The 22,204-nt window shown below is 41.3% G+C and overlaps 1 protein-coding gene across 1 annotated transcript in view; it reads right to left on the bottom strand.

Annotated features, from left to right (window-relative positions):
* Positions 1–17,567: 17,567 nt before the first annotated feature.
* The window catches only part of LOC145394156 (uncharacterized), a 156,957-nt gene continuing 152,320 nt past the window's right edge, over positions 17,568–22,204 (bottom strand). Inside the window, exon 17 of the mRNA XM_080268135.1 lies at positions 17,568–18,030. Coding sequence (XP_080124261.1) covers positions 17,568–18,030 — 463 coding nt within the window. The remainder of the gene's footprint in view (positions 18,031–22,204) is intronic.

Genomic DNA, 22,204 nt, shown 5'->3' on the forward strand with positions numbered 1-22,204 from the left:
ACCAATTCCAGTCTCTCTCCATTCACTAATATCACACTGAGAGTCACTTTCTCTTTCAGTAACCATCACTTTACTCTGTTCTACATTTACTCTCAAGGCATGATGCTCACAGACATCTACAGTACAAAACTCTGTACTAGTCTACCAAGCTCTTGTCTGGGATTTGCAAACAGCACAGCATCATCAGCATACAATAAATTTGAGATATTCCATCCATCACCATTCATTACCAACGCCATCCCTCTCTCCATTACTTGTGTTTTTACTTCTCAATACTCCATGTATATATATATATATATATATATATATGTGGTAGGTGGGGGTGCTCACCATCCACTCACGCGATGTAGTGCTGCTATCGGGTGTCTGCCCTTTCCTCTCTTCCATCCTTGTCTGTTCTTTCCTTCATTCTTTCCTTGTCCTTCTGCCTGTGGGTGACTTTACACTCCCTCTTCTGTCTTTCTTTCCTTCATTCCTTCTTTTTCCTCCTGCCTGTGGATGACTCTACACTGAGTGACAAGCCAAATGGTTTCCTGTACACCAGGAAACCATTTACTATGCAAGGTGGTAACCATATAGCCAAATTTTGGCACCTGGTGGTTTAATGGGTAATTATTGCACTCCAGTCAGATTAAGCCGGTGAAGATTTATATCCAAGGGATGGTTGGGGTTGATTTCTCATGTAATGCCACTCAGGGATGAGTGAGACTGGTTACTCTCATCTTATATGTCGAGACAACCGCATAGCCCCAGGCTCCTACGCTCCTCGTGGGGCAATGTAGGATTGGATGATGGATGGATGGATGATATATATATATATATATATATACATCCATCCATCCATCATCCAATCCTACGTCGCCCCATGAGGAGCGTAGGAGCCCGGGGCCAGGCAGTTGGTCCTGACATTTAAGATGAGAGTGACCAACCTCACTCATCCCTGAGTGGCATTACGTGAACAATAAACCCCAACCATCCCTTGGATATAAACCTTCACTGGCTCAATCCGATTGGAGCACAATAATTACCCACTAAACCACCAGGCGCCAAAATTTGGTTATATGGTTACCACCCAGCATAGTAAATGGTTTCCTGGTGTACAGGAAACCATTTGGCTTGTCACTCAGTGTAGAGTCACCCACAGGCAGAAGGAAGAGGAAAGAATGAAGGAATGAAAGACAGAAGAGGGAGTGTAAAGTCACCCGTAGGCAGAAGGACAAGGAAAGAATGAAAGAAAGATAGAAGAAGATGGAAGGAAAGAAGGATGGAGGAGAGGACAGGGCAGACACCCGAGAGCAGCACTACATTGAGTGAGTGGATGGTGAGTGTCCCCCACCAACCACAAATATATATATATATATACATATATATATATATATATATGTATATACAGTATATATATATATATATATATATATATATATATATATATATGTGTGTGTGTGTGTGTGTGTGGAGAGGACGGAGGGTGAAAGACTGACGAAGACAGTGTATGTGAGTGAGGTGGAGGGGGGAAGAGGGAGGGGGAGGCCGAGGATGAGATGGAGGGATGGGGTGGAGAGGTATATGAGAGAGGGGGGTGTGAGTTGGGAGCAGGGCAGTGAAATGGTGGGGGACAGGGCGACTTGGAGGCGATTTCTTTGTGGCCACCCCAAACGGGATTGAGGCGTCTGGCAATAGATAGATAGATATATATATAGAACAACCATGGGGACATCACACAACCTTGTCACACTCCACATTGATCGTGAACCATGCATTTAGATGCCCATTTACCCTTACACATGCCTCACTACCATCATAAAAACTCTTGACGGCACCTAGCAGCTTACCATCTACACAGTACATGAACAAAACCTTCCACAAACCTTCTTTGTCTACTTTGTTGTATGCTTTTTCCAGATCCATAAATGTCATAAACACCTTACAGTCCTTCTTACAAGCCTTCTCCACTATCTGTCTCACTGCAAATATTTGATCCACACATCCTCTGCCACTCCTAAAGCCACCCTGTTTGTCACTCACTAGGACTTCTGATATCTCTCTCATTTTCTCTATAATAATTTTTTCCATATACCTTCCCAATAACACTCAATAGACTTATGTCATTATAATTCTTGCAGTGACTTCACTCACCTTTATTTTTGTACAGGGGTGCAATCACTGCTTTTTTTCACTCTATTGGCACAGTTTCACTCATCCATGCTTTCCTACATATCTCTGACAAGCACTTCATTCTGTTCTCTCCACTACATTTAATCATCTCTGCATACACCTCATCAACCCCAGCTGCTTTTCCATTACTCCGCTGCATCACAGTGTTCTTCACTTCTGCGAGTATCACGTTTCCTGGCACTACATTCCTTCTCTGTACACCCCCAATACCAATCATGTTAACTGTCGCTTTGCTTTCTCCATTTCCATTCATCTAACTTTCCAAATGTTCTTTCCATTTGGTCCTTACTTCATCCTCATGGATTAATAATCTACCACCTTCATCAAATCACATCATCACATTTCTTTCCATTGTCACATCTACATTTCCGCACCTCTTTCCAGAATAGCTTCCTATTTTCAGAGTAACTTGCATTCATTTTTCTTCCAAGATCGTCATTTACCTCCATCTTTTTCCTCTTCAGTACGCTCTTTATGTGCTTCTTGCTCTCAATATGTTCTGTTATTATAACTGAACCCCTGTCCTGTATCCACTCTAGCCACTTCTTTCTCTCTTTTCCTCCACATCTTCATCCCATCATGCCGTACCTTTCTTCTTTGTTCTTACTCTTGCCACACCACACACCACTTTAGCATTCCTAGCTAAGCAGTCCCTATATGCATTCAACAAGTTGCCCAGATCCATTTCATTCCAATTTACTGATTCTAACTCCTCCCCTACTTTGGTCCTGTATTCATCTGTCATTTCTTTGATCCTCAGCCTCTCGACTTTCAGCCTTTCACACTGACTGATCCTCCCTCTCCTGGTCCACCTCACTCCTCTCAGCTTGAGCTTGCATACCACAATCATATTATCTAATAAACCTCCTCGTCGTCCTCACACTGCCCTCACATCAGCAACACTTCACAGCATCGATTTCTCTACGGGCACAAATCAATCAGGCTACCTTCAACACAACCTCCAGTCCCTCTATACTATGTATATTTATGTGCTTCTTTGTTTGAAATAAGAATTACAAATGCACAACCTCCTTTCCTGACACAGGTCCTTTAGTTGCTTCCCATTATCATTCTTTCCTGGTACTACATTATTATCCATAACATCATAGGACCAGTGCCTGATCTCCCATTCATGTTGGCCATTGCAAACACTTTACAGCTAGTCGGCACATCTCCTACTACTTCATCCAGCTCCTCCTAAAACCTGTCTTTCTCTGTCTCACTCCTCTCATCACAAAGTGCATACGCTACAATCACTGCCACTTTCACCTTCTGAAACTTGAACAGTTGAATGTGACATACATACATCTCAAGCTGACACATTTGTAGTCTATCATTCCACTCTGCCACACTTCATTCATCAACAAAGCAACTCTTTCCTTGCATCTTTCTTGCCCATTTATGCCTGACCTTACAAATTTCACACACTCCCACTCATCCATTTCTCACACTTTCATCTTAGTTTCTCACAATGCCATCACAACATATCTTGAACTCTTGAACACATTCACTACTCCCACCCTCTTGCTTTCCTCATTCACACCTCTCCCATTCCACATGGCCATGCAAATCTGATCATTTGGCTGGGGCTCTGGGCAGGTACTGGGCCCTACAAGACTCCTCAAACATCTGCCATGATTTAGTGATTTTAGATAGGGATATCTGAAGGACATTTAACCCGCCCAAAAACCTTGGTTATATGGTTACCACCCATTGTAGTTAATAGTTTCCTAGGAACAGAAAGCCATTTGGCTTGTCACACATTGTAGAGACCATAAGGCAACACTGCACTGAGGGGATGATGGCTGGGGCTGTACTATCCTGTACTGTATAACTGGTATTGTAAGTTGAGGAAACCAAATGGCATTAAAGGTACCAGTGGAACTTTAAATGGCAATTTGTCAATTTACTGTGGACTTAGTATCTACCATCCAATCCTTTATTGCACCATCAGTGGTAAGACTCTCAAACATACTGCATGGTATTTTATAACCAATGATATCATACTTTATTTTTTTTTAATAAGGGAACAAAAGACACACAAAGATTCTGTATTCGTTGTTCTTCCTGCAAAAACAGAAAACAGCTCATGATAATTTTACCCTCATATCTAAAATGATTTTTTCTGCAGAACATGAGACATGATATAATTCTAATACAGCATTGTTGTCCTTCTTAAATCTGAGTTAGGAGAAGGCTTTGATTGTAAGTTTGTGAATCCAGGCCCAGGAGAGTAATTCAGCCCAAACATTTACAACAAGAGTGAGTAAGTACTCTCCTGACTGGCATTATGTAAACAATAAACCCAAACTTCCCTTCGGATTTAAACCCTTACAGGTCATATCTAGTTGGACAGACTTATTCCACTAAATCACTGAAGTTCATTTTGTTGGTTACAGTATGAAATTGTATGTACAGTACAGCCAGATGCCTTAATCTCTCCTCTCGTAACACATTTCCACTCCTCTCACTCCATCTGTGTCTTTTCAACATCCCACTTATACTTTACAAAACTACAGCACACAAAAAACTGCCAGCATAGCAAAATTAATAAAGAAATTATCTATTTCCATCCGGATGTCCCTTAAACTGTTCCACCAGACCAGGTAATCCTCACAGATGAAGGTTAGAGCCCCAAACCTGGTACCAAATTACTCCTGTTTTTCAAACACATACAGTAATACCATAAGTGAAATAGGCTAGTGCCACAGGTCTACCATTAAACAAGCATACTAAGGTAGCCTGTCATCAGGCCCATCATTTAGAAACGGAGGATATGAGACTGGCTGCTACATTTTATAAATTAGGTAAACGTAGGAGTAGGTGAGAATGACAGAGCAAAGGAAGGAGTATGTATAGTTGTGAGTAAAAGATGGAAGAAGAGCATAAGACAGTATGGATCAGTTGGGTCAAGGATTGTGTGGGTAAAGTTGAAAGTTGGAATACAAATGTGGGCGATTATGTGTGTCTATGCGCAAACGCAAGATCGTGCTAGAAGAGTGAGAGAAGAGTTCTGGACAAATGTAGAAGTGTGCATGGAAAAGTTTGGAAGGAATGAGAGAGTGTTTTTGATTGGTGATATGAATGGTAAAGTTGGGAATGTGAAGGTGGATGGAATAGTTGGTGAGTGGGGTGTGCCTGCTGAGATAGATGAGAATGGGAGTGCGTTAGTGGACATTTGTGCTGAGAGGGGGTTGGTGATAGCCAATACCCTCTTCAGGCATAAAATGATCCACAGGTATACATGGCGAGTGATGAGAAGGGTGGGTGGTGAACTGGATGAAAGGAAGGCAATGATCAATTATGTGTGTGTGGATGAAAGGATGCGAAGATGTGTAATGGATGCAAGAGTTTATAGAGGTTGGGGGAGTGGACTTTCTGACCACTACTTGGTGGTGGCTAGAATTAAAATTCAAGTAAGATGGAGGAATAGAAGAAGGGATAGACGAGAGGAAGGAGTAGTTGCAAGGAGAGTGGAAAGGTTACAAGAGGATGAGAAAAAGGCAGAGTATAAGAGAGAAGTGGAGGAACGATTGGGCAAATATGAATTGGAGCAGATGGGAGACGTGGAAGGTGTCTGTAGGATATTTACAGAAGAAATATGTGCAGCATGTGATGTGGTGTGTGGAAGGAAGAGAAGACGGAGGGGGGTGCAAGGAACAGCGTGGTGGACTGAAGAGGTGAGACAGGCTGTGGCACAAAAGAAGAAAGCATACAATGAATGGATGAGAAATAGGGCCGTGGAAGAAGTTGAGAGGCGGAAGAGAGAGTTATATGTAGAAAGAAAGAGAAAGGTGAAAAGATTAGTAAGAGAGAGTAAGAAGAGAGTGGATGAGGAATTTGGAAGGAATTTGAGTGTAAAGTGGAGGGACTGTAAGAAAATGTTCTGGAAAGAGGTGAAAAGAGTAAGACAGGGTGGAAGTGAAGTTAGCAGGGGAGTGAAGGATAAAAATGGTAGATTACTAGTGGAGAAGGGAGAAAAAAGTGAGCAGATGGAGAGAACACTTTAAGGAATTGTTGAACATAGAGGATGGAAGTAATGCGAGTATAAGTGGCTGGGGAATGGCTGGGAGAAGGAGAGAGGTGAGAAGACAGGAAGAAATCAGTAGGATAGAAGTTGTGGAAGCAATGAAGAAAGTTAAATCGGGGAAAGCCCCAGGAATTGATGGAGTGTGTGGTGAAATGCTGAACCATGGGGGAGAGATAGTAGTAGAATGGATGTGGAAGATGTGCAGATTGGCCTGGGAGGAAGGTAGAGTCCCAGAGGATTGGAAGTCAGGTATAATTATTCCCTTGTACAAAGGAAAAGGGGAAAAAGAAGTGTGTGGTAATCATAGGGGCATCTGTCTTCTTAGTATAATAGGAAAAGTGTATGGTAGGATACTTATTGACAGAGTTAGAGAAAGAACAGAGAAATTATTTGGAGAAGAACAGGGAGGCTTTAGGAAGGGAAGAGGTTGTGTAGATCAGATATTCATTCTTAGATCTTTAGTGGAAAAGTTTCTAGAGAAGGGAAAGAAGTTGTATGCGGCTTTCATGGATTTGGAGAAAGCATATGACAGGGTGGATAGACAAGGATTTTGGAAAGTGTTAAGAATATATGGAGTAGATGGGAAGTTGTTGAATGCTGTGAAGAGTATGTACGATGGTGCGAAGGCTGCAGTGCGTGTGGATGGTGAACTAAGTGAATTTTTCTCTTTGAAGGTTGGATTGAAACAGGGATGTGTCATGTCTCCATGGTTGTTCAATCTGTACATGGATGGGGTAATAAAAGAGGTACAAGGTAGGGTAGTGGATGTTGGAGTGGCCCTGGTGAGAGAGGATAGTGTTTGGAAACTCCCTGTACTGTTGTTTGCAGATGATACTGTGTTGTTGAGTGAAGACGAAGGGGAGCTGCAAGGCTTGGTGGATGAGTTTGGGAGAGTGTGAAAGAAACGGAATCTAAAGGTGAATGTAGCGAAGAGTAAAGTGATGGCCTTTGAGAGAGGTGAAGTCAGTGAATGGACAGCGAGGTTGGATGGTGAGGAATTGGAAAATGTGAGTACGTTTAAGTACTTGGGTAGTGTGATGAGTAAGGATGGAGGTTTGGAGGGTGAAGTGCTTGAAAGGGTACAGCAGGGAAGAAAGGTTGCTGGTTCTTTGAAAGCAGTGATAAGAAACAGGGAAGTGAGCATGGAAGTGAAAAAGTTACTACATGACAGTATTGTGATACCAACTCTAACGTACGGAAGTGAAGCTTGGACGTTGTTGGAAGGACATAGGTCAAGAGTGAGAGCAGTGGAAATGAGTTATTTAAGAGGAGCCTGTGGAGTCACATGGAGAGACAGGCTGACGAATGAGGATATAAAGGAGCGTTGTGGTGTGGATGTGGATGTGATAGGGAAGCGTTATGAGGAACACACTGAGGTGGTTTGGCCATGTGGAGAGGATGGAGGGTGAAAGACTGACGAAGAGAGTGTATGTGAGTGAGGTGGAGGGGGGAAGAGGGAGGGGGAGGCTGAGGATGAGATGGAGGGATGGGGTGGAGAGGTATATGAGAGAGGGGGGTGTGAGTTGGGAGCAGGGCAGTGAAATGGCGGGGGACAGGGCGACTTGGAGGCGATTTGTTTGTGGCCACCCCAAATGGGATTGAGGCGTCTGGCAATAGATAGATAGATAGATAGTATTTAATAAAGAACTTGTCAATCTGAATGTCTTTCAAGCAGTTCTGCCAGACCAAGTAACCCTCAGAGGTGAAGTTCACCACTCCCTCCCTTGTATAAAACTTCTGTTCCTTCAGTAGTAACTCCTACAATAAATCTAAAACAAATCTGTCTATCTACCGCCAGATGCCTTAATCCCGTAAGGAGTGGCCACAAACAAATGCGTGCGTTCAAAAACTCAGGAGTTGCCAGAATTGCCAGGTAATTTAATTGGGAACTTGGTAAATTACTCCTGGCTTGCACAGCTGTATATTTTCTGAAATCATCTCCATAATATTTAATGATAAAGAGTACATAAAGTCTTCAATACTGTAATCATTGGTTATTATACCAACTTTCTGTATATGACATACCAAGTAAAATATTGCAGAACAGTTCTTAGAACACATAACTATCTATCTATCAATCAGTGTGTGTGTGTGTGTGTGTGTGTGTGTGTGTGTTTGTGTGTGTTCTTACCTAATTGTTCTTACCTAATTGTATCTTTACAGGAATGAGTCAAGCTCGTACTGTCCCGTGTCTTAAACCATATTTATCGTACATATCCTTAAATTTGTGAATTGTTTTGGCACACACTATTTCATTCGGTAGTGCATTCCATTGATCAAATGCTCTGTTTGGGAAACTAAATTTCCTTACGTCTTTATCACCTCTCTTCTTATGCAGTTTTTTGCAGTGTCCTCTTGCTGATGCTTCTCCATATGTTAAGTAATCATTTATGTCTATTTTCTCCTTTCCTGATATGCATTTATATAGCATTATCACATCACCTCTTTTCCTTCTGTCCTGTAGTGTTGGTAGATTCAGTTTATTTAGTCTTTCTTCGTAGCTTAGGTCCCTTAAGCTTGGTATCCATCTTGTAGCGGCCCTTTGAACTTTTTCAATCTTGTCTATATGCTTTTTGAGATGAGGACTCCAGACTACTGATGCATATTCCAGGGTTGGTCTAATGAATGATGTTATTATCCTTCTTAGCATGTCTTCATTTATGTATGTGAATGCTATTCTCATATTTGCGAGCAGTGTATACATGTTCCGTACCTTCTCGCTGATGTGGTCAGCCGGAGATAGTCTGTTATTGATAATCACACCTAGGTCTTTCTCTCTTTCTGATGTGTATAGGGTTTTATTTCCTAACTTATAATCTCAATCAGGTCTTTTTCCACTTTTACCAAACTTGATTACATGACACTTGTCCACATTGAATTCCATTTGCCATGTACTACTCCATTCATGAGGTTTATTTAATTCTTCTTGTAGCTCCTTACAAGAGTCTATGTTAGTAATTCTCCTTTGTATTTTTGCATCATCTGCAAGCATATTCAGATAGCTCTCATTTCCAGTGTTACTGTTTATATCATTTATATACACTAAAAACATGATTGGTGCCAGCACTGAACCCTGTGGTACTCCACTAGTCACTTCTTTCCATGATGAGTAGTTTCCTCTTAGTACTGTCCTCATTTCTCTTTTTATGAGAAAGTCTTGCATCCAACAAAAAAGTTTGCCTCGAATTCCTCCTTGATGGTACAGTTTCCATAAAAGTCTTTGGTGTGGTACTGTGTCAAAAGCTTTCTTGAAATCTAAATAGATACTGTCCACCCATCCTTCCCTTTCCTGTATTGTGTTTGTTACTCTGTCATAGTAGCTCAACAGATTAGTAACACATGATTTTCCTTTTCTGAAACCAAACTGTCTTTCTGTTATCATAGTGTGTTCTTCTAGATGATTTACCCAAGCTTTTCTTATAAGTTTTTCTAATACCTTGCTTACAACACTGGTCAGTGATACTGGTTGGTAGTTGAGTGGATTTTGTCTATTTCCTTTCTTGAATAAGGGGACAATATTTGCTTTTTTCCAAATATCGGGTAGTTTACCTTGACTCAAGGATTTGTTGAAAATTAAAAATAATGGTTTACTTAACTCCTTTGCACATTCTCGTAATACCCAACATGAAATTTCATCAGGACCACTTGCTTTTCCTCTGTCTAATATACTCAACTCCTCCTGTATTACTTTTTCTGCTATTTGTATATCTGGTAGTATGTGTGGACATGCGTGTTCCACATAGTCCCTCTCAAAATTTTTTTCTTCTGTAAAAACTAATTGGAAATTCTTATTTAGTGCTTCACAAATATCCTTCTCTTGTGTATAAGTGATTCCCTCGTCCGTAATGGATTGTATTATATCTTTTACTTTAGTTTTGCTTCTGATATAGCTGTAAAACTGCTTTGGTTGATCACTACTTTTATTTATTATATCCTCCTCAAACTGTTTTTGGGCTTCCCTCCTTATTCTTGTATAGTCGTTTCTTGCCTGTTTGTAATTATTATACGCCCTTTCACTATTGTGTCTTCTGTATCTATTCCACAACAAATCTCTTCTTTCTTTTGATTTTTTACATTCTGTATTGAACCATTTCTGTATTTTCTTATCTGCTTCTTTGTGCTGTGGGATGTACTTCTGTACTCCTATTTCATAAAATTCACAAAAATTTTTATATACAGCATTTAAATCTTGTCCTCTAGGCTCATTTTTCCAATCAACTTCTAAGAAATACTTCTTTAGTCCTGATAATTTCCCTTTTTATAGTTTAGGCTCTTTTTGTAACTGTCATTGCTGTTTACTATGTCATATGCTATCCTGAAGTTATAATTTAGTACTGCATGATCGCTTTTGCCGAGTGGAGGGTGATATATTAAACTGTCAATATCATTTCCTTGCCTTGTAAATATTAGATCTAGCACTGAAGGTACATCAAGTCCTCTTTTTCTGGTGGTTTCCCTCACATGTTGTGTTAAGAAAAACTCTTGTACGAGATCCAGGAGATCTTGGTCCCAACAACTTTCTTGGCTATTTATATCTAGAGTATTCCAATTTATATTTGTATTGAAGTCCCCAGTTAGTATAATTCTTTCTGATTTCTCTTCCATTTTATGTAGCAATGAACTTATACTCTGAATTGTACTCTCTGCCAGGTCCTCATATTTGTCTCTTTCCCATGTGTTTGATCTGGGTGGCATGTACAAATTGGCTACAATTACTTTACCTTCAGATGTGTCGATCTCTACTGCAATCAGTTCTACTTGTGATGGTATATCTAGTTTTATTTCCTTGACTTTTAGATTTTTCTTAGTTAATATTATAATTCCTTCTCCTTTTTTTAAATTTCTGTCTCTTCTCCATATATTGTATTCCTCTAAGTTTAGTATATATGTCATTGGATATCCTTGGTGTTAATTTTGTTTCAGTTAGGCATATTATTTGTGGTTCATTTTCTCTGACATAATCATTCATGTCTAGTAATTTAGATACCATTCCATCCACATTTGAGTACATCAACTTTATCATCTTGTTTATATACTTGTCATGACATGGTTCTACTACCTTCCTCCTTTTTCTTCCATCCTGTTTGTGTACCACTTTCGTATCTGCAATCCTATTACTTTGTAAAAAAATTTCTTCTTCTCCTCTTCTGATCTTCCCTCATTTTTTGTTTTTGCTTCCTCCCTTTTCTCTTTCAGTAATTCCAGTTCCTCTTGTGTTAGGCATCTTTTTATCCATACATTTTTGAACTCCTCTTTTTCCATAAGATTCTTTGCATTTTTTAGTATCTCTTCCACATTGTTTACACTCTCGAAAGTCACCTTTAGAGGTCTTGTCTTGCTTTTCTCGTATTTCCCTAACCTTTTGTGTTCCTCTATGTCTTTACTACAGATTTCCTCTGATACTTCCTTCAGTAAGTTCATTACATTTGTCATCTCCTTTTTGTCTCTTGTGATCTTGCTTTTAACTTCTTCCTCTTCTATACCAGTGATTACTATTGATTTGTTTATCTCTACTGAATCTCTGACTAACTTTGGATTGTTTTGGATTATTCTTTTCACTTCCTTTTTAATGCTTTTTTCCTCCACCCTTGTTTCTAAGTCTTTCTTTACTTTCACCATTTCAGCATACGTGGTTTCTGCATCATTTTTGTAGCTTTGCACAGCTTCATTCACTTGCGTTATCTTCTCCTCAATATCACTGCTCTGGTCAATAAGACTGCTAACTTGCCTAATTGTCTCTGTGTCATTTTTGAACTCTTCCATAACACTCTCATGATTGACTACTGTACTTGCCATTTCACTCATTTTCTTCCTAAGTGTACTCAATTCCACTGTTAGTTCACTGATGGTTGTGTCTTTCTTATTGGCCTCCCTTCCTAGTTTTTCTATTTCTTCCTTTTGCAAGTGCATCTGCTTCTTTATTTCATCAATTTCATTTTTGAAAGCCATTTCTAGTTTGTTTACACGTTCAACCAGTCTATTGTGAGTCTCCACTTCAACCAGTTCTTGGTAGAAATCATCATTTTGCTTTTTACCTTTATCCCTTTTCTTTTCCAAATTTGCTTTACTAAAGTATGTATCCATTTTTCAATACTTAAAGTGCAGATCATGTACTTACAATCTCCGTGTTGTTGTAGTCTAAACAAACCTCAGAGATGACTCAGCGTATTCTTTCGTCTTGGTTCTATTTCCTGTTTGAACAAGTCTTTGTTTAAACTTATTATTTTTTTCCTTTTAATAATGAACAATCATTTAGTCTAACCTGGTACTGAGCTTGACTCATACAAAGATACAAATTTAGGTAATGCCACTGGCCGTGATGATTCGGCACGGAGAGCCGGCGTCACACGTCTGTCCAGATTGAACCCCTGTGTGTGTGTGTGTGTGTGTGTGTGTGTGTGTGTGTGTGTGTGTGTGTGTGTGTGTGTGTGTGTGTGTGTGTGTGTGTGTGTGTGAGAGCTATCTATTTATCTGTCTATCTATCCGTCCGTTAGCATTCATCACATATTATTAGAAGTCTCACTGCATGTTTAATTTGAAACACTTATCATTTAGTTATCAGAGAGATTAATGTTTCATCTGGCAAACGCTGAAGAGAATGTACCAACTATACGCTATAAAAAGGCACAATTTATGAAGCCAAAATCATGCGAAGACGAAGCTGCCGACTGAAATCACAAGAATCGATGTTTTACAGGAAGACAATAACCAGGGTTGTTATGATTTAAATCAAATGATTTAAAACATGTGATTTAAACTTATTTTAATAAGAGTGAAAAAATCATGACTTAAATCAAAATGGATTTTTTTATTATTAATACAGTAAAAATGAAAAAGACAGAGAGCGTGATGGAAATGTATTGTGCAGATGCATCAAGTCTGCTTGGTCTGTACTCTTCCTGTACTGATCTTGATCAAGTCAGGCACCAGTGATTGCCTTTTGTTACAAGGCAAATATTAAGAAACCTGAGGAAAGAAGGTTCTTCAATAATAACAATAGATGTGATTATACTCAGCGTTAACATATGAACTACTCTTTTTTGATTACACAGTAACATGATTAAATCTAATGATTATGTTCCTAATTTGACAAAATATAAAAGACAAGTTGGCAGCTTTCTTCAGTAAATGACAGTGTGAGTAACCTGCCCCATACCAAGAAGTGCTAGCCTGTGGTGCACTGCCTTACTCCCACTTCCCATTCACATTATTATTTTCAATTTTGTAAGTCTGGTCATTTGAAGAGTGACATATAATTATGTCTAATGGATGCACTGTAGCAAGTGGCAGGAAAAACACCCAATATGGTGCTCTTTTGACAGAATTCCCAATGGCACAAACAGGGTTGAAAAAAAATATATACAGATTTTTTAAAAATCTTATTTCAAGAATATAAACTGATTTTTTTAAAAATTAAAAAACAACAAACTTGGCATGGGCGTGTGCATACAATCTTCATCTGATTCCTATGAATATTTTGCAGACAAATGACTTCATGTTAGCATAACATACAGACATTACATCTGAAAGATTCATTTGATTACAACTACAGGTGTATATTAAAAGACATGACTGGGAACATAAGCAATGTAATTGGTTTTAAGCTATGAAGAATATTTGTCCCGAGGTGTAAACAGTTAGTTTAATTAGTTTAGTGACCCTCTACAACTTTACCATACTGAAGCTTCCTTTTCTCATTTTGTTGTGTAAATATGCTCATAAACTTATACAGTACCCTTGCATCTAGTACAGTATTTCTGTCAGGGAGTACTACTGTACTGGACTAAATCAGTTCTGGACAAACAACAGACCTTATGGGAAAAATTAATAATGTCAGACAAGCCTTGAAAAAGTCCCCCCCAAAACTCAATTTAACTACATTTTGACACAACCAAGATTTTACCAACCTCAAAGGTGAGTGGTGATGTGTTTAGGGTGGAAGGGGGAGGGGTTTCCGAGGCTGTAGGAGGTCCTACTGACTCCCTGGAGGAGGGGCTTCAGGATCCTGAGGAGGCCTTTCTGCCTCAACCTCCCTCAAATATCCCTCATAGTCACACACTGACACATCATCGTCTTCATCACGGGGGGAAGTTCAATACAGCAATTTGACTGGCATATGTCACGAGTCACGAGGAAGGCATACCGGCCTGGCGTGACAGTACTGGTGAAACAGTCCTCGGTGTTGGCCATCTTCCCGTGCATGCGCGGGTAGAAGTATTGTACGCAGCATGTCAGTACTAGAGAAGAACTCCTCGGATTTGGCCCACTTTGCACGATCGATCTGTTCTACCCCAACAAATCCATACTACAGTAGTAATTTATTTAATTTTTTGCCGACCATACTGGATGAGAGTAGTACTGGACAAATACGTACTGGACGTGAGGGTACTGTACTTATGAAAGAGGTGATAAAGGACACACCTACAAAACAGTAGTTTAGTTCACCGCCTTTTTATTTTTCAAATTAAGTTATCAGGCGAAGATTGGCAACTTTTGGGAATTTGTGAATGCTCCTGTTGCCTCCATGTCGCTCTCTCCCCTGCCATTTTGCTGCCCTCCCCCCAGCTCACAGCCCCCTCTCCCATATATCAATCCACTCCATCCTTCCATCTCATCTTTGGCCTTCCCCTCCCTCTCCCCCCTTCCACTCACTCATATACACTCTTCTCGTTAGTCCCTCACTCTCCATCCTCTCCACATGGCCAAACCACTTCAATATGTTTCTCCTAACACTTTCTATTACGTACACATCCACATCAAAATGCTCTACTTCCTTATTTGTCAGTCTGTCTCTCCATGTAACTCCACATGCTCCTCTCAAAAAAATCATTTCCACTGCTCTCACTCTTGACTTGTGTCCTTCCAACAAGGTCCAAGCTTCACTTCCATACGTCAGAGTTGATATCAGAATACTGTCATAGAGCAAGTTTTTTACTTCTATGCTCACTTCCCAATTTCTTATCACTGCTTTCATAGACCCAGCAACTTTTCTTCCCTGTTGTACCCTTTCAAACACTTCATCATCCAAACTTCCATCCTTGCTCATCACATTATCCAAGTACAGTACTTAAATGAACTCACATTTTCCAACTCCTCATCATCTAACCTCACTGTACATTCAGTGACTTCATTTCTCTTGAAGACCATAACTTTACTCTTCCCTATATTCACCGTCAGAGTCCGTTTCTTATACACTCTCCCAAGTTCATTCACCAAGCCTTGCAGTTCCCCCTTCATCTTCACTTAACAATACAGTATCATCTGCAAACAACTGTACAGGAAGTTCCCAAACTGCACTCCCATTAGGACTGCTGCAACATCCACTGCCCAACTTTGTATCTCTTTTATAACCCCATCCATATACAGACTGAACAACCATGGAGACATGACACATCCCTGTTTGAATCCAACACAGACTGAACAACCATGGAGACATGACACATCCCTGTTTCAATCCAACATTCAGACAGAAAAATTTACTCAGTTCACCATCCAAAAGCAGTGCAGCCTTAGCACCCCCATACATACTCTTCACAGCATTTAACAGTTTCCCATTTACTCCATATATTTCTAATATCCACATTCCTTGTTCATCCACTCTGTCATATGCTTTCTTTAAATCTGTGAAGGTTGCATAAAACTTCTTTCCCTTATCTAGAAACTTTTCCACTCAAGACCTAAGGATGAATATCTGAACTACGCAACTTCTTCCCTTCCTAAAACCTCCCTGTTCTCCAGGGGCAGCGTAGGATTGGATGATGGATGGATGGATGGATTATTATTATTACCGTATTATTATTATTATTATTATTTATTGACATGAATTGCACATGTGACACGAAGTGCATAAATAACGTGCAAGAGAATCTTAACCTGATTTCTTTGTTAATATTATTATTATACCATATAACCAAACCATGCGTGCTCCCTATGTGTCAACAAGTGGGTTGGTGGAGGGTTAGTGCCCCTCTCCGTAAAACAAATAACTCAAAGTCAAATGGCCACCCCTTGTGGGATTGTGGCGTCTGGCAATAGATAGATAGATAGAGATTTCCTTGACTCTGTCAATAAGTATTCTACCATATACTTTTCATATTACACTAAGAGACAAATGCCCCTATGATTACCAAACACTTCTTTTTTCCCTTTTTCTTTGTACACGGGAATAATTATACCTTACTTCTGATCCTCCAGGACTCTGCCTTCCTCTTAGGGCAATTTGCGCATCTTACAAATCCATTCTACTACTATCTCTCCCCCATGCTTCGTTTCACCACACACTCCATCAGTTCCTGGGGCTTTCTCCATTTTGACCTTCTTCACTGTTTCCACTACTGTACTTCCATCCTGCTGATCTCTTCCTCGCTTCTCGCCTCCCTCCTTCTCCCAGCCATTACCCAGTTACTTATACTCACATTACTTCCATTCTCTATATTCAACAGTTCCTTAAAGGATTCTCCCCATCTGCTCACTTTTTCTTCATTCTCCATTATCAATCTACCATTTTTATCTTTCAATCCCCTACTCACTTCTTTATCACCCTGTCTAACTCTCTTTACCTCCTTCCAGAACATTTTCTTACATTCCCTCCAGGTTATATTCAAATTCCTTCCAAATTCATCATCCACTCTCTTCTTGCTCTCTCTTTCTAATCTATTCACCTCTTTCTCTCTTGCTGTCTACATAGCTACAACTCTCTCTTCCATCTCTCAACTTCCTCCATGCCTCTGCTTCCCATCCACTCACTATATGCTTTCTTCTTTTGCACCACAGCTTGTCTCACCTCTTCATTCACTATGCTGTTCCTTGCACCCCCTTTCGTCTTCTCTTCACCCCACACACTACCTCGCATGCTGACAGATTTCTTCTGCGAATATCTTGGACACACCGTCTAGGCCTACATATTTATTGAACGATTTATCCATCTCTGACTGAATATCTCTCAAATTGTTCTGACATGCCATGTAATCATTTGAGTGAATGATTATCTCTCCCTGGTATCAAGCTCCTTCTGTTCTTTTACAAATTCTACACTGATCAATTAGGCTAACATTTTTAACACACAGCTTTACAAGTGTTATGCCAAACCAACTACTCCTCAAAAGTGATGGTTATTGCTACCACCCTTGTGTCAAACTCCCGGTTTCTTAATAAATTCATTGATGTGCCAACTATCCTCTTGGTGTCAGGCCATCCATGCATCTCTCAACTTGGAACTTCCTTTCTTGGGCAACTCAATTAGACATTTAAGGTGAGAGTGACCACTTGCTTTCCTCTGAATGGCATTATATAAACAATAAATCCCAACTAACCCTTGGATTTAAAACTTTTTGGGCCACATCTGGTCATATATTATGAAATTTTACATAGAATTTAGGCCAACATATATAATGTACAACTTATCCATTTCAAACTGAATATCCTTCAGACTGACCCGCCAAACCCTGTAATCCTCAGAGCAGAAGGTCAGTGGCCCCTCCCTAGCATTAAACTCCTCCTGTTCCTTCACAAACTCACTGAAGCGCTGACTTGCCTCTTGCTGTCGGGCCATCCGTGCATCTCTTGGCTTGGGACTTTCCTTCTTGGGTGACTCAATCTTACCTCTCCTCTCAAGCCTCGCCTTCTTCATCTGGTTCTTCTTCAACTGCATCCCATAGCCTTCAATGATCTTTGATGCTGCTTCATTCATCTTACTAAGTAATTTGTTGTGCAGCTTCTCAGTTTCCTTGCAAATGGTTGTTCTGTCCATATGTGGCTCTACTGAAATGTCGGAAGGCAGTACGGACAGAATGGAGTGTATCAATATCAATGCTTGGGTCTTGTCTCTGGGAGGGAGGGAAAAAAATCATCATCATCAAATATATCACCTAAGAATTGGGTGAGGTATAATTCAATCCAGAAACAAGGATTACTCAAGTATGAAAGCAGAATTATCATCATCATTATCATCACCACCACCAAAGGGATGGGATGAGGTAGGATCCATAATCTAAGAAAGAGAAAGCACAAAAGTAGGCAAACTAGCAAAAAGCATGCCCAGTGAAATGGCATGTGAGGCATAATTATTCACATATCCAAACCTTCAAAATCCTGGCTCAACCTCAAAGAATAGCAGCGTGCATTAAAATATCAACAAATATGGATATTACAATTCCATTATCATTATACTGTACCAACTATACTTGAACATATTGCTGATTAGGACAGACATTTTAAGCTGGAGAAGTTAGATTAAGGAAAAAAATATCATTGGATATAGTTTTGTCCGTGAATGTCCTCTGCCCCTTTACCAACAGATAACTTTCCTAATTTGAATACAGTAATCCCTCCAATATCCGGATCAATAGAGCCATCGGTAGGTTCGGTTATTGGTTTCGTCCGGATATTGGGCCCCAGCTTATGGACTTGTACTTATGGACCCTAACCCAGAGAAACACCTATACAACTCCCTCTGGACATGCATAGCACCTATTTAAGACCCAAATCACACCAATAAGGCACATAAATGACTGAAAGAAATGCAAAAGAAACATAAAATGAGGGTTTAGAAGTACTGTATGTTCATACATTAATAAACATTCTGGTACTTATGGACCCTAACCTAGCCTAACTCTGAAAAACACATTCCTACTGCACATGCATGAGGTAAGTATAGTATGGAAAAAAGTACAGTATGAAACATTCTGGTAAGTATAGTATGGAAAAAAGTACAATATGAAACATTCTGGCTACTTACAGCAAGTCCCTGGCCACCTCGATGAATAACCGCCTCCTCTCGGACTCTGACAGTAAGAACGATTTCCTGAAGCACTTGCAGTACACTCTTCCTGAAGTCTTGCACTGAACTTAGTCAATAACACACAGAAGTCCGTTCTCTTCACAGTGTTCACTTTAGTCCAATAATGTTCCATTTTAATTTTGTGTTGCACATTAACTTTTCCCAAGTTTTTTTTATTTTCCAAAGCCAAAACAAAGAAGGTTAGTTACGTTAAATTTTGTTTCCACTGAGTCTTTTCTCTCATTTCGAAAACCTTAACACAACACACCGTTTTTTTCACTGCACAACACTCAAAATTCCCGTGTGGTCTAGTGGAGAAGTTCTTGCTGTTTATTCACTGTCAGAGTCCGAGAGTATCACTGGCAGGCGACCAAGGGGTGCATCGCTGGGTCGTGGTGATGGCGTACCGACTACAGAAGACTCTGACGAAAGCCGCAAACTCATATCGAGCGGTGGCTCCACTGTAGCTGATGTGCTGGGCTGTGGCTCGGAGCATGAGGGCCTGTCTTGGGGAGGCATCGGAGTGGAGCCAGGGCTTGGCACAGCGGGGATCACGGGCCTGAAAAAAACTGTCAATTGTTGACTGACGCAAGGACCGACGATTCTGGCGATTGATGATGCACTGCCGGAAAGCACACACTTCCTCCACGAGTCCCAAGGGCCCCACCTCCCTGTCGCAGTCCGGGTGTTCCAGGTAGTCTAGGACGAACTCTAGATGTTCCCGGAGTGCGCTCAGCTTGGGGATGGCTGGAGTAGTGTCCTGCTGAGAGGAGTCCGCATCATCGCTGCCGTCCTCGTCGGAATCTTCAAGCTGGGTACTGACACCTGCAACCGAAGACGTGATCTCGATATCAGACAACGTCTGATACCCAGGATCGCCCTCGTTGTCGTCCAACCACTCACGTACATCGTCCACATCAACAACGTCGCTGTGCGTACGTAGCCGTGCATGGAAGTCATCCACGTCAAAGCCCAGAAAATCGTACTCCACATCTGTTCCGAGAAGCAGACGAGACCAACCATTTTCAAGAGTTTTCACAAGGACTTCCTTCCATGCACTAGCCCAGTTGTACAGCGCAGACTTGATGTTGTAGCGGCGAAGGTTTTCCAAAGTCCGCTTGCCTCGAGTGTCACGTCCTTCCCTGCGCTCGTCCTCGTCCTCGAGAACAACCATCACCTCGTCCAGGAACTTCTGACGGTACAGGCGCTTTGTTGCCACGATCACTCATTGGTCCATGGGTTGAATGAGAGCAGTCGTATTAGGTGGTAGAAACATGCACCTAATACGGCCATTCTCAGCAACCAAGTCCTTGTCGCACGGGTGGGCAGGTGCATTGTCGAGCAGAAGGAGAGCCTTTACCTGGTCGCGAGGGATTCCCAGTGTCTTCGTCTGGTACTAGATGACCTCCTTGACGAAGTGACGGTGAAACCAGTCTTTGAAAATCACAGCTGTGAACCATGCTTTCAAAGAATGGTACCATACGACAGGAAGGACATCCATCACCCCACGAAGGCACCGAGGCTGCTTTGCACGGCCAACAATAACGGGCTTAAGCCGGTGCATGCCGTTAGCACTGGCACAACACAAAGCAGATATCCGTTCCTTAGAAAGCTTGCGGCCAGGTACACGCTTCTCCATCTCATCGGCTAAAGTGTTCGTTGGCAGCGAGCAATAGAATAGGCCAGTTTCGTCTGCGTTATAGACTTGACCGAGAGTGAGGCCCTCCCTGTCGATCAAGCCTTTCACCTTGTGCCGAAACTCGTCAACTCCATCCTCGTTAGCATCCAATGCTTCGCCATGTGCTTTACGGTTAGTAAGGCCATGTCGCAACTTGAACGCGAAGAGCCAACCCTCGGATGCCTTGAAGTCTAGGGCATTGTGAAGCCTTGCAAACTCTCAGAAGCAGCTTTCAGCTCCGTTCCACATACCATCACACCAGCTGCACGTTGCTGTCGGTACCAAATCAACGTGGAGCGGTCAATTTCTGCAAACTTGGGGGTAAACATAACCTTCCTTTCCACGTTGCGTTTGCTTCTCGACGAGAAGTCAGCCGTGTACTGCATGAGTTTGTCTCGGGAACGTTTGATATCGAACAAAGTCGACCAGGCCAGGTTAAACTCGCGGAGAATGCGTGAAGAAGACCAACCCACATCAACTTTCTCCAATATCTCCCTCTTCTTTTCCAGAGTCAACACCACTCTCTTCCTTTTCTCAGGTGGCGGGGCCATCATCACACACACTAAGAGGAGGGCAGAGAGCAGCAGGAGGCCTTGCAGCAAGTACGGCACCACCACAAAAGCGAGCACGTGGGCAGCCATTACGAAGAGCGTAGGTCCAGTCGCGGTGAGAGACAGGCGGGAAGTGGGGAGGATGCAGCGGCGCTCTATCGGACGTCGGAGGAATGACGAACCAAAACAATGCTCTCCTGCGGCGTGCGCGGCAAGTTCAAATTACGGACGGCAAAAAAATCGATTTTTTTTTTTTTTAATTTTTTGGGGTATTCGGGCCATTTTGGGAATGTTGGATCCCAGGACGATAAGGTCCGGGTAGTGGGGATGTTCGGTTATTGGGCGTCCGGATATTAGAGTGATTACTAATATAAAAAGATGTCACCAATGATGACTGAATTAAAAATTCTACTGATACATCCTTTACTGTCCCTGCACTGTATTCTCTCATCCAAATAATTTTCCAAGGAGTTATTGTTGTTGTTGTTGCTCAATCCCAGCCAACCTGGCTGAGAAGACCTATCATTTGCGGGTAAGAAACTGCCCCTATGAGGCTGCCTCATACATTCCTTACACAGTTAATACCATGTTTGAATCTGGTTTGGTATGTGTTGTGTAATGTTTCATAATGTGTGCAATGTTATGCATGCCTGTTCTACAGGCAGGGCACATGTCATCTGCAATTCTACCCAACTCAGATCTAAGGAGATAACCGAGGAGAGCTAGATGACGTTCCGATCTAATCCTAGCTAGGTGAACTCAGTCAGCTCTATTATATCTCTGATGGGTGAATGTCAAGAGGGAGGGGGGAGGGGGCTCCTGCTACAGCATTCTGATCAAGGTAATGTATTGCCCTGCATGAGAAATGAGTAAGTACCGGTAGATGTTTTTTCATTGCTAAGGCTGGAATGTCTGGAGAAGAGAGACTCCTGAAAAGGATGTCATAAAGTGTGCATGAGGACTGTTTTATATGCCTAGTTATGTTGTGTAAC

This window comes from Coenobita brevimanus, chromosome 26 (assembly GCF_032717465.1).
Source record: "Coenobita brevimanus isolate Jiangsu-jjx chromosome 26, ASM3271746v2, whole genome shotgun sequence".
In the NCBI taxonomy this organism is placed as follows: Eukaryota; Metazoa; Arthropoda; class Malacostraca; order Decapoda; family Coenobitidae; genus Coenobita; species Coenobita brevimanus.